Source organism: Neovison vison, chromosome 14 (genome assembly GCF_020171115.1).
Source record: "Neovison vison isolate M4711 chromosome 14, ASM_NN_V1, whole genome shotgun sequence".
Classification (NCBI taxonomy): Eukaryota; Metazoa; Chordata; class Mammalia; order Carnivora; family Mustelidae; genus Neogale; species Neogale vison.
Window position 1 is genome coordinate 18,660,820 of NC_058104.1, and position 12,896 is coordinate 18,673,715.

The 12,896-nt window shown below is 47.2% G+C and overlaps 1 protein-coding gene across 1 annotated transcript in view; it reads right to left on the reverse strand.

Annotated features, from left to right (window-relative positions):
* Window positions 1–12,896, reverse strand: part of ADCY9 (adenylate cyclase 9) — a 119,592-nt gene that overhangs the window by 13,366 nt on the left and 93,330 nt on the right. The window contains exons 6-10 of the mRNA XM_044233650.1: window positions 11,486–11,588; window positions 10,369–10,577; window positions 6,442–6,601; window positions 5,328–5,476; window positions 2,580–2,621 (exon numbers count right to left, since the gene is read on the reverse strand). Coding sequence (XP_044089585.1) covers window positions 2,580–2,621; window positions 5,328–5,476; window positions 6,442–6,601; window positions 10,369–10,577; window positions 11,486–11,588 — 663 coding nt within the window. The remainder of the gene's footprint in view (window positions 1–2,579; window positions 2,622–5,327; window positions 5,477–6,441; window positions 6,602–10,368; window positions 10,578–11,485; window positions 11,589–12,896) is intronic.

Below are 12,896 nucleotides of genomic sequence, written 5' to 3' on the forward strand. Positions count from 1 at the left end.
TAACTATTCTAGATGACTGAAACAGATTTGTGTTCAACCCTACATGCCTTCTAACTCGCTTGAGAGTAGGGAGAGAATCTGCAAGAGGAGGCAGTAAGTCTTCTCTTGGGTGAGCCCATCTTGTTGGATGAGGAGGGACCTTTCTTTCTATTTCTCCAAAGTGGTAACATCAAGGAACCGCTCCCTTTATGCATAGACATCACAAAGGCTTAACGTCATCTTAACAGTCCAATCAGACTTTGCAGCCCTGTGGCAGAAATGGGTGTTGTGTCTGGCTTTCCCCAAGCAGGCTGCTGCTCCTGCTTTCCTCACTTTAGCATGGCCTGACTCTGGAGAGGGGAAGAGGCCAGATCCTCTGGACAGAGGAGGGGAATTATGGAACATAGGCCAGTGTGAGACAGAAAGGGAAACAGACTATGATGTCTGTTTTCATCTTGTTTAAAAGAGGAATCCCAATACACAGATTTACACTTAGTGCCAAGGGGCTGCCACACAACAGAGATCTGGAACAAGTAGGAAAGAGAATCACTTCCCATCAATAACCGGTATTTCTCTTTCCACTACAGAAGGAACAAAGATGGTGGTCTCATTCCTAAATTCAAATAGCAAAGGTCAGTTCCAAAAAGAGGAGCTTTATGGGACTAAATGCAAGAGTCAATTTATGACTTGACAGTTGGACATTAAGTCATAGTTGGAAGTTAGAGTAAAATATAGTACAATTCATTATCATGGAAAAGAGGGATTAAAACAGAAAAACAGAAAACAAAGACCAATGACAGTCCTAATCTTAGTTAACCAAGATTAACATGGAATTTGTTAACATTTTGGTATATTTCAGTGCCATTTAGAATCTATGCCTACAGATGTGAGGCTGCAGAAGTCACCACGCTGGGACACAGAGGGTACTTCTCGGGTCCCTATTTTCTTGGTCTGAGTGGCAGTTAATGGGGTGTGCTCACTTGTGAAAATTCACTGAGCTGTGTTCTTATATATGGGCACTTTTATGTGCACATGTTATATATTCATCAATAAGAAAGTTTACTTTAAAAAAAAAGCCAAGTGTTTTATTTTAAATACTATAGTTGTGATCATCATAGAAACACATTTGCATTCTGCCTTTGTTCCATACTTTAAATCTCCTTCCCAGTGTCTATGTATCCACAGAGATTTGATTTCTTAATTGTAAAAACAGAAAAAAAGTCATTCATCACTCTTTACCAGATCATAACTATGACATATCTTACATTTTATCCATCTATATAATGAACTGCCTAGCTCCAAGACAAATGCAATTTCACATGAGAAGTATTTTTCTTATCCCTGCATCATAACAGCGGTAATATTTAAGCATCTGACCACAATGTAATTCATTTCTTTTTATTGGCAACTGAAGTTGCTGATGAACTTTCAGTGTTATCATTCATTGTGATCAGTATTTTGGGGCAGGTGGTCTTTATCATATTCTGAATTATCCCCTTGGTAGAGAAGCAAAAATAGAATTATTAGGTCAAAGGTTATGAACATTTTTGCAGATCATCAAATTACTTTCCAAAACTATGTGCCATTCTGAAAAGTACTGAGGCCTGGCAGAAAGAGTGTGCCTGGTGGTGAGGGAGGCCAGGGTTTAAACCCTGCCGATCACTAGCTGTGTGACCACAGACAGCTTCGTTAACTTCTCTGAACTTCAGCTTCCTCATCTCGAAAATGGGGACAAAGTCACCCAATGTGTCAAGTTATTGTGAGAAATAAACCACATGTTGTAAGTGCCCGGCAGTTTAACAAAATAAATCCCCAACCGGGAGATGAATGCACCAGCCCTTGCCTATGCTGGGTAATCACAATCTAACATCCTGAAGGTAAAAGACCAAAAGGATTTTGTAGTAATTTAAATGTGCAATGACTTCAGTAATAACATATTTAGCTTCTCCCTACATTTCCTCTTGTCAGTTTTTTTTCCTTTATTTATGCAGGTCTTGATCAGCTCTTCATGTAATGGCCCAGAGGTACTTTTTTGCGCCACTCAGACTCCCTAAACCCCCCACCAATGTGTCAATCAGTCTTTGTGCATGCGTGGTTCTATTTATTGTTTGTAAGACTGGAAAGTTGTCTCTGTTTTAGAGGCCTGCAAACCAATTCCGTTTTTTCTAGATTTATATACAGTTTTATATAATTTAATGTTTGTTTCTGACTCCTCAGCTTATATAAATTTTAGTTTGATGATTACAGTAAAGCAAGGGTCTAGCATCTATTATTTCAAATTTCTAGTTAGTAACTGCAAAATATTTTAGGGAATTAAAATATGTACTTTCTTAGATTTGAGATATTTCCTGTGTAACATGCTGATGTCATATATGAAATTCAGCCCAATCTAGTATGTTCTTAACCACCATTCATTTTCTCAATAAGGTATTGTAACTATGAGCTGGTATTTCAACAAGTAGGTACTTTCCACTTATTCTTTTAAGAATTACATAGGATTCTTTTTATTCAAGATATGCTTTTTAGGAAGCTGAGAAGAACACAGTACTCATACAATCACCCTTGTTTGTTCAGATACAGGCATGAAGTTAAAAGCTTACCTGAAATTCTGTCCTGCATCAAGGTGTGAAATTACTATGGAACTGAAATTAAAATGCAGAAAAATATTATTATAAAAAGCAAAGAAGGAGTTAAATAAAACGATACAGTAGAATTTAAAAAACAATTTCTCTTTTTTTTTAACGTGAGGATCAAGTCAGACAACTAAATATAGTTAATTCTTTATTATAATTTGATATCCTGTGTGAATTATAAATCAGAGCAGAGACAGTGACGCAGCCAACAGAACCTTATATCAGGGAGGGAGGCACCATCTCCAGAGAGCAAAACCAAACAAGAAGTCTCGAAGGCATTCGCGTGACATGAGGACTTTCCCACGCAGTCCCGCAGGCTAGAAACCAGTCATGATCAACAGCGATGCCCACTGACAGGACTGATTTAGAAAGGAACTGCTAGAGACGCTGGCTGACCTGAGAGGCTGGACTTTGCTCCTCGTGTGCCCAAAGCAATCAAATCCCCATTGTGGGGCATGGAAACCACACACAATAAAGAACTCTCTCGGTGTTGGGGCAGGACCTGTGACATGCGTTACCCTTCCCACACACGTCACGGCTTCTTCTGGGGTCCTCTTGCACCCAGCATCCTCCCAGATCAGTAAGTCGGCCTCATGCCCCAACACTTCCTGGTCTACTAGATCCATCTGCCCTCTCATTGCAAAGGGGGACCTTACAAAGCTTCTGCAAGCAGCTCCCCTAGGCAGCAGAGGTGAGGGGATGGCTCAGAGAGGCTTTTAGCATCACAGGGGGTGTTAGATGACTTCACGGGAAAGGGGAGAAAGCAAGAGCTACAGCACTGACACTGTTCTGAGGCCGTATGCGTTCTTTCTCCCTGCCCAGGCATGACTGTGACACTGTTCCTCTCCAAGTGTGTGCAGCCCTTCTTTTATTTCCAAGTCCCTCTTCGAGGCTCACCTGGTTCTCGGAAGTCCCCTCCCCTACACAGGGGGCCTCTCTGTGTTTGTGTTCATCCCTCCCCATGCTTCCTACCCTGTGAGGCTCAGCAGGGACAGCAGGGTGGGTGGGCTCAAAGGATTCTGTGAGCAGGGAGAAGTACTACGTGAAGGGGAGATTCAACTGCAGCCCAAGACCTGCTCTTTGAATTCTGGACAAAGGTGATAGAATTGGTCCCTTGTCACTCTGGTCCCTCCAGATCCATGTGGAAAACCCCCACAACCAGTGACTGAACGACACTGTGAGTGGCTGAGGGATATCTGTCATGGTTCTTTTTTTTTTTTTTTTTTTAATCTGTGTTTTGTTTTGTTTTTAAAGATTTTTATTTATTTATTTGACAGAGAGATGCCATGGTTCTTTTAAAAGGTTAAAAGGCAGACTGATGAATCTCGTGCTCCTGGGAAAGAGCCTCATAATGACCCTAATTCCAGATGGCCATACCTTCAGGAAGGGAAATGTACGCTTTTTTCTGCTTAAAGTAATTTAACGATTCATTCAAGTTTCCTTTCAAATGCTGAATGACAGTTCTGCTTAAAATTCCCTTCTGATCTTAATTTGCAGAAAACTTGAATGTCTTTGATGTTATCATTATTTTATTATGTCTAACTGAGGAGAAGGATGCTTACTTTGTCCATTACCAACTGCTGCTTTGGAAATACCCAAAAATACACTATGGAGCTTTAATATTTGATACTGTGACAAACTGGATCATCTTCTACTTCTGAACTTATTAAAGCAATGGTTCTCAGCAACGGTAATGCCATTCCTGGGGGCATTTTGAAAATGTTGGGGCTCCTTCTGGTTGTCATAATAGTTTGAGGAGCCAGGAATGTTCGATGTCCTGCAAGGCACAATGCGGGAATGCCCTGTGTCATTCTGAAATATCCCGCTAGCCTAAACCCATGGTAATTATAAAAAAGCAGTTAACATGTTCTAATAGTAAAATGTTTTTATAATTACCCAAAAAAGCTCCAATATTTAGGATGTTTTAAATATAGCACATATCACAGTCATCCTATATATTTTCATTTTTTGTAGCATGATAGTAAGAACCGCTCTTGTCCCTTGGGGCCTTTCCCACAGACCCCTGCTTCTCCCACGCCATCCCATCTATGCCTTGGCATCTCCCAGTGATAAGGTTTTGAAAGCCATTTGAATACCAGAGACTGAAAGTGTTCTTCAATATGTGGAATGACTTCAAGATTTCCAGTGACTAGTCATTACTCTATTTCACATAATGCCACACATGTCACAACAGTGAGTCGGTATTCATAAATAAGGCCCAGGCCACTACCGAGAGCCTTACCTCCTCAGTTCCTCTCCTTCAGCAACCTGCAAACTGTCTGGTTGTATTACCCTTACTCAAATGAGGTTAGAACCAGCTTCCTCTTTGCCTTCTTGGGTCTTCCTATATCTCTACTCCTTCACTTTCTTGCTCATCTCATATGAAACAGCTTCTGGTCCTACTTCTCTGTCATAAGTAAGTTCAAGCACGAGTCTACTGCACTACGTCCCAGGCAGGGGTCACCCGGGGATGTCTATATGCAAATACATATTATGTCATGAAAAACTATTTTCTTTTTTTTTCTTTTGCATATTAGTCTTCGGACTTTTCATAAGGATGTTGGCATTGTGTATGTTGAAAGTTACGTCATGTTGTGACAGTATCTGGGAGGACCGAGGGAGAGGGCATTGGCACAGATTTGAAAAACAAGCGAGGTCAGGAAAGGTGTCCCAGCCAGTGAGGACAATAGATGCAGAGTACAGTGGCGGACCTACCTGTCAGGGCACAGGGAGATGCAGAGCAGGAGTAGGGGCCCCGCCCCGACGACTGTGGCTAAGGAGGACCTCATCCAGGAGCTGAGCTGGCAGAAGTTACAGTAGTGCACGACGGTGATCAGGACGGCTGAACCCATGAACACGGTGACCTGCCATGAGGGGCCGGCGCAGTTAGTGACCCATCCCGCCCTCGCCATGTGGGCTCCGTCCCTCACTTCCAGCTGAGTATGCTGACATCAAAAGATTCACTTACTTACCTTTCTTTCGATATAAAAATACCATGGATATTGCAAAGTATCTGGCCGTTTCATGGACAGATCATAAATCATAGGGTTAATCACCCAGGGCTTTAGGCAGCAAGTTCGCGCTGGCACTAAAACTCTCCTCCAGATGTGTGCAGACTGCGCATGTCATTCCAGAGGAGAGGGAAGGTAGGCCACCTATCTCAATGCTCCCACCATGGAAGTGGTGACCTTTACAAAGCCTTCCTTCAGGCATCCTGCTACCTGGCCACGGAAATGTCACTTGGGTGTTAAAGTATCAAATGCAGTCAGCCCGCCTGGCAGCTCAGGTAACACTCACTTTCACCAAAAACAGAACTTTCCACAAGGGCATTAATTCAGTCTTTGTGGGGTTTAACTCAGAATCTCCTTCCCTGATCAACAGCAGCTCTCCCAGATGCCAGTCATCTAGCTGTGCCAGCTCGATAGGTAAGCACCGTATCTTGTCTGGAAACATGGGGCAAACGCTGCTTTATAAAATGCATGGGAAAATACCTGGTTTGGAGCTCAGTGAGCAGGTGAGGCTGGAGAGGGCACATGGGAGCTGGGCAGGGCAGCATCGTACCCACCTCTCCCTGACTGTGGTCAGTGATGGGCTCGAGCATCTAGACGGGTCACGTGCTACCCTACCTGCCTACTCCTCTGTCTCAGGCAAGACTTTTAAGAAGACAAGCTCAAGGTGGTGACAAAGAATTTGTACCTCTTCAAAGGCCTATGTTTAAATTGTCCCAAGTCATCAAGCCTATTAAAAAAAAAAAAAAAAAAGAAAGAAAGAAAAAAAGATGAGGGAGTCCTGAAGAGCCCAGAAACAAAGTCACTGGGCCTTTACTTACGTGTATGTTTGTCTCAAATTCAGAGGTGACGTGTGAATAGACCGCAAGAGCAGGGAGTGACACCAGGATGGCCCCGATGAAATGGCGTGGGAGCCAGCCAGCTATCCACTCCAGCAGGCGCTTTGTACAAGCCATCACGTCCTCCAGGAAAAACACCATCCTGGGATGAGGAGGGAGAAAGGAGAAATGGGGTGTCTGTGGACAGGTCAGCCTGCTGGGGAAGTTGAGAGTTGGGGGACACCCACCAACTCTCATCTGTGGGGGCCGGTGGAGCCCCCCACCCCACTTTAGGTTGGCAGCAAGTAAGTGGGACTTGCTCGGCTCAACATACCTTACTTTAAGGTGATCTGCTGCATACTGACAACACGTGTATGTACAAAGCCAAGCATGAGCTTCTGCGGGTCTCAAAGTAGATGTGAGAACTGGGCATGCAAATGGTACCAGGCCCCTCAGAAGCCACTCTTGCTGTCACAGGCTGCTGAGGCCCTTTGGAGGCATCTGGGAATCTGGCAGGGCCTTTTGGTTGTCACAGGGACTGAGGGGTGTGGCCAGCTCCCGGTGGGCAGGAGCCACGGATGGGGGGCAGTGCACACCGAGACACACAGGACTGCCACATGCCCTTTAGACACCCACAGATGAGCGAGCCCTGCTGCCAATGACCTCAGCCCAGAGTCTCGTGTCTCGGTGCTGCTAACACACACTGATCTTCCAGGAATGAACCACTTTGTGAAGTGCCCTTTGCTTTGGGGCCTCAGCAAGGCTCACTCAGCATTTCAGAAATCATGCCACAGGCGGCAACCCAGTGCTTGTGCCACCAAGCCCACACACCGCAAGTGGTCCTCATTTGGAGCCGTCTCATTTGTGCAACCGTGCACATGAGGACAAAGCTGACGACTCTGTTATGACTTCCCCAGTGGTGGCGTCCTGGCAAAAATGAGGTGCAGCACTACAAATTTTATTTTAAATTGCTCTCTTGCTCTCTCTCCTTCACATTGGGAGTGACAGCATTTCGACTCCTGAAGTCGTGTGCGTAGGTAGGCTGTATTTCAGGATCATCATGTGGCTATCACAAAATAATTATCATAAAGAAGGGGTAAGAAGTGCGTGGGGCTGAGAAGCACTGTTCAGAAGGAAGAACAGTGTGGCTAAGGGAGGGGGGCCCTGGGGTCAGCAGGGGCCAGTAACTGGATGCCAGCAGCAGGAGGTGGAAGAAAGGGTACCATGGTTCGGCTGGGCAGAGACCCAGGCACACAGATCCTCTCTGAAGCCAGGCCCCCCGGCAGGGGGAGAATGGACAGGCACACTGTCCCCACCTCTGGAAGTGACAGGAGCTGCCACTGAGCTTCAACAGCACAAGTTCCCCTCAAGGGTGGTTGCCACACACCCAGGTGCCTACACCTTCCATCCTTAACACCCGCAGTGCAGCGACCACTGGCTACAAATGCATGATCACCAAGAGGAAACCGCAGATCTCAGCCATTTTCCACATGGAACCAGGCCCTGTCTGACCCTTTCAGGGCCTGGATGGTTCTGACCTCCTGACACTTAACGGATAATGGAGTCCTGGGAATACTTCCAAGAATAACCACAAATATGCTCAAAGGCAAAATACATAAGCCCCATGAGGAGACAGAGGAAGCCAAGTTCCAACAGGGAGAAGGCAGGACTGGGAGGCCCCCACAAAGGTCTCCAGGACGGCAGAGCTCTGAGGATGAGACCCACTGTTCCCACACCTGCCTGAACTCAGCACAAAACGAGAGGAGTGAAGGGATGGGCTCTGAGTCAAGATGCATGAAGGGCTCTGGAGGAGGGGCAGCTGCAGAAGCAGCCCCCCAGGGCTCCATACTCTGCACCATAGATTCCTGTTGACCTGGGACCCTACATATGCCCTCCGCATGGTGACAGGGAGCTCTGTCACGTTCCCAGCCCCTCCCAGGCTTTGATGATTTGGGTGAAGTGAACTTTTAGTCACACCAGCGGTCACTCAGGAGCAGCTGCCACCTCATTTGGAAGGCGCTGGCTGAGCACATGGGTGTGACATGGCGACACACACCTGGGTTCATGTCTCCGTGGCCTGGAGCGCTCTGTCTCTGGGCTAACGCCAGTCTGGAGACAGACTGGCATTAGCCCAGACTCTGTAGAAGTGGTCCAAAGGAACAGGGAACAGCGGTGTAAAGGGCTTTTGAAAAATGTATGGAGACAATGCTAGTCTCTGAGAGAGCCGGAGTCATATCCAACTGTAGGCCCTATGTCAGACGGAAACCTGGACCCAGAGCAGGGAGAGTGGGCATGAGGAGACTCACTGCCCAGGGGTGCCGGGTTTTCTTTGGGGTGATAGAAATGTTCTAAAATTACATGGTGAAGTCTGCAAAACTCTGTAGGTTTACTAGGAATTACTGAACTGTACACTTACAAGAGTGTATTTCCTGTATGTGAATTCTATCATAATAAGGCTGATTTTAAAAAGGAAAAGACAAACTAGGGGCCTGAAGATGCCTTGTTTTGGATTTCTCCAGAAGCAGAGCTGATTTGAGAGTGGGTCCCAGGCAGCTCAGCAAGGGTTGTAGAGCCGAGACTCGAGGCACAGACCCATAGGAAAGGCTGTGTTACAAGGAGACCTATACTGTACACCACGCAGCTCAATCCTGGTAGGAAATTTGGGTAAACAGTGAGGATGCACCCTGCAGTTATCTTAACCTGGAGGAGGCACAGGGGTCAAGTGTGAAGACTTTGGCGACCAGAAAAGACCCTCTACAAAGAGCCACAGGACTGGGAGCAGGAGTGGGGGAACGAGGGGAGGGCAATACAGCCCATATAGTTCAGAGTTGGGAGGGGAAGGGGGGACTAGCGTTCAGAAGTCACAGGGCAGACCGGGGCTGTTGTTTCCTATTCTGGGGTGTTGGGGAAGGGAGGCAGAAACTCGAGGTCAGTGCCCTTCTCCCCGTTTCTGTTTCACCTCTAACTTCCGGAGGCAGTCCAGGAGGACTACCTATTGAGATGGACAGGGCTGGACAAAGGAGGTGGCCACTGTGCCCAGAAGGCAGATGGGGGTGGGGGGGGTTGTGCATGTGAATGGAGTATCTTGTGCACTCACACTTAGTCAGAAGTACTCAGAGCAGCTGTGAACTTCCCTGTGTGCAGGGCTGAGTGGATCATGAGGGCCTACCTTCCCTGAGGGGTCCCCACTGTCTAGCCAGGCCTTCTGTCCACTTCTAAATGGGTTGCTGGTCTCTTACTGAGCTTACATTCTAGGTATCAGACCTCACCACAGACAGGGAGGAAGCAGGACTGGGAGGCCCTCTGCACATTCCTCTCCCATCCTGCAGGCTCCCTCTCACTCTGGTGTGAGAAGGGACAGGTGCTCTTTGGAAGGGAGAAGCTTCACATTTTCATGAGGTCTGACTTATCTCTTCTTTCTGTGGCTGCTCATGCTTTTCAGTCATAGCTAAGAAACCACTGCCTGACCCAAGCTCGTGGAGACGGACATCTACAATCCTTCTGAGGGTTTCAAGTCTTGCTTGCACATCTGGAAGGGGCACCTGCTGACCCATCATGGGCTCCCTGTATGCTTCCATTCTGTTTCTCTTCCCTTTCTCACGCCCTCTCTTCCCCTTTGTTCTTTTTTAAGTCTCTAAGGGGGGTAGATCCTGGGACTGGTTGGCAGCTGAGGGGCTGCAAAGGACTCTGTGGCAAAGAAGGTGTCCACCTGTGTGGAGGGCCGGCGTCTGTAAGAGAGGACGCTGAGCAGCAGAGCTGGGGGAGGGAAGGAAAGAGGACCGGGTCACCTGAAATGAGCATGCGGAGGCCTCTGGTGTGGGGAGCCTGGTCCGCGGAGCTGCCACCAGACTGCGCAGCCATTAACTGTGGAGCCAGCAGAGGGAGCTAAAGGCTAAAATCTGGAACAGAGCTGAACAGGTAGGCCCTTACCTGATGGAGACCACGAGGGACAGCACCTCTAGCAGCAGGGCAGCGCCGAAGACTGCCAGGGCGGCAGGTGGGGGAGATGTGGAGGCAGCCCCATACTTCAGAAAGCAGGTGATGGAGAGAATCAGAAACACTGTTGTTGACAGAAACACATCCAGCAGGGAGCTGAAGGTGGCACTGGCAAAAGTCTTCACGGGAGAATTCTTTATAACCTGTTTGGGAAAGGAGGGGTGGTGGGAGGCATGAGCGGAAGCTCCAACAGGTGGCCATGGAGTAGGATTTTGATGGAAAACACAGCAAACATTTGTGGAGCACTTGCCCATCCTGGGCCTAGCACAGGTGGTAAGGGCTTGAGGTGGGCTGCCATCTCTCCTATTCCATTTAACAACGAGGAAACAAGGCACAGAGCAGTTAAGAAATGCACAAGGTCACACAGCAAGCTATTACAGACCAGTGAGTTCTCAAACAGATTATATCCTGGGCCTGAAAGCTGGGTTCGGACTCTGCATCTGTAAAAGCCGTTGCACAAAAGCCATTTTCTGGAAGCTTCCAGTGAATGGTTGGGTCCCAGGTTCAGGGTGTGTGAAAGCTGGCTTCGTGGCAGAAGTAACAGGCAGGCACCGAAGCAACAGCAAGTGAAGCATGGGTATGCAATGGATAGTAAGAGATGCTCGTGCCTTCACTCAAGAGACTGCTCTGGGCCTGGCTCTGCGTGGGGTGCTGGAGGCAAACATGAAACAACGCCCTCGGGAGGCTCAGAGCCTAACAGGGGACGGACAGGGTCTAGAACGTCAGGGTGGTATGGTAAATGTAACAAAGATCCACGCACGTGGTGTTAGGGAGTCACCGGGAAGGAGGGACAAAATGAGGAGAGCACGGAGCAAAGGGGCCTGGAAATGACAGGCCAGTGACGTCAGACTGACACTGAAAGGGGCACTGAATGATCGGGGGTCTTCTTCCCTTGTGGATTTGGGGTTTACAGATCATGGGAAATCAGTATTAGCCTTCATTTTCCGATCACTCGAGGAAGGGAAACAAGGCTGCCGAAGCACGAAGCTGACTATGAACTACCCGGTGCAGAAAGCAAACTTCTTCTCTAGATGTAGAAGGGGAAACACACCTCTTCTTGATAGCTGGTCCTGTAGGATCGCTCTAGCTCCTGATCCAAGAAGTTCAAGCTGAACTGATTGATGGGTGGCTTGAAAAAATAATCTTTCATCAGGCTAGGAGAAAGAAAACATGCTGGTGATCAGCGCAGCGCAGTCACTGAGCTCTCTCTATTGGCAGACTCCAGTTAGCCTCCCAGACACCACTCCCAAAGCACGTCACATGGCCCGCGTCTGCAAGTCACTACGTAAAGATACTGCTTGACCCTCCTTGAGAACATACGTCTGGAAAGTGCTTTGTATTTTCAGAATACACGTTATGTTTCCTCTCCACTGAAGCAGGACCGTTTGCAGTCATTACAGCATACATCATGAACACCATGCTTCTGGAGACATCCTCCAGTGTCTGTGGAAGCCGGCAGCTCTGCCGTGCTAGGAAAACACCGCTCTGGAGGACCAGACATCCCTGCACCGAGGACTTAGGCTGATTCCAAGGCTACTGATGGAGACCTAACTCAGAGCCGCTGTCTAGTCATTCAGAGCACTGACAGTAATGACCACCATCAGAGCTGACAGGTCGTTATCACAAAACTGTTTAGAGTCACCGTACTTGGAGTGCTATTGTCACATATGCAGACTGTGTGTGAAACCTGAAAAATAACACTCAACGATTTTAATAGCAGAGACATCAAACCTGCTTTATGTGACTCTTTCATTCTTTTATGGTTGCTAGCAAATAGTATCTTTTTTATAAGGCAGGAAATTTAAGAGAGTGTTAACATGATTTCAGAAGGCAAATACAGCCATGGAGTGTAGTCTCTCTCCCTCACACAAGAACGCCTGTAATTACATCAGATAAAATAGACAGTCACTCCCCTGTGCCTGACACACAGGGTCCCTGCAGCCCAGTGGACTCTCTGTGACTAGTGTGCCATACCTCACTATGCTCTCAGATTCAGAAGAGAGAAAATTCCATCCTCGAAGGCAGATCCCCATCTTCCCTTCCACCCAGCAAGTGTGGACAGAGGGAAAACCAGCACAGCAGCCATACAGAGGGCATGCAATGGCCACATGTAGCTAAACACTGTGCTGTTCTTCTGAAATTAATATTGACAAGTCACTTTTCTGGGCACAGAGATTAGCTCCTTTTGGGCCAGTCCTCTCTGAAATAACAACAGAAAACTCTGGGAAAGATGTAAAAATGACTCGTAGAATGTACTGGAGACTGACCAAAGGAGGTAGGAAATGGAGGAGAGTCACTTCTGGAAGAAGGGAACAGCACCAGATTAATTTTCCATGTTTTACTATTTTTCTTTTTTGCTTGAAGATAGCCATTAGTCACCACCACGTGCAGGACAGCTAAAACTCAGATGGAAAAGCCACAATCTCCCTGGCTTAGAAAATCAGAAAATAATGTTTGGGGTG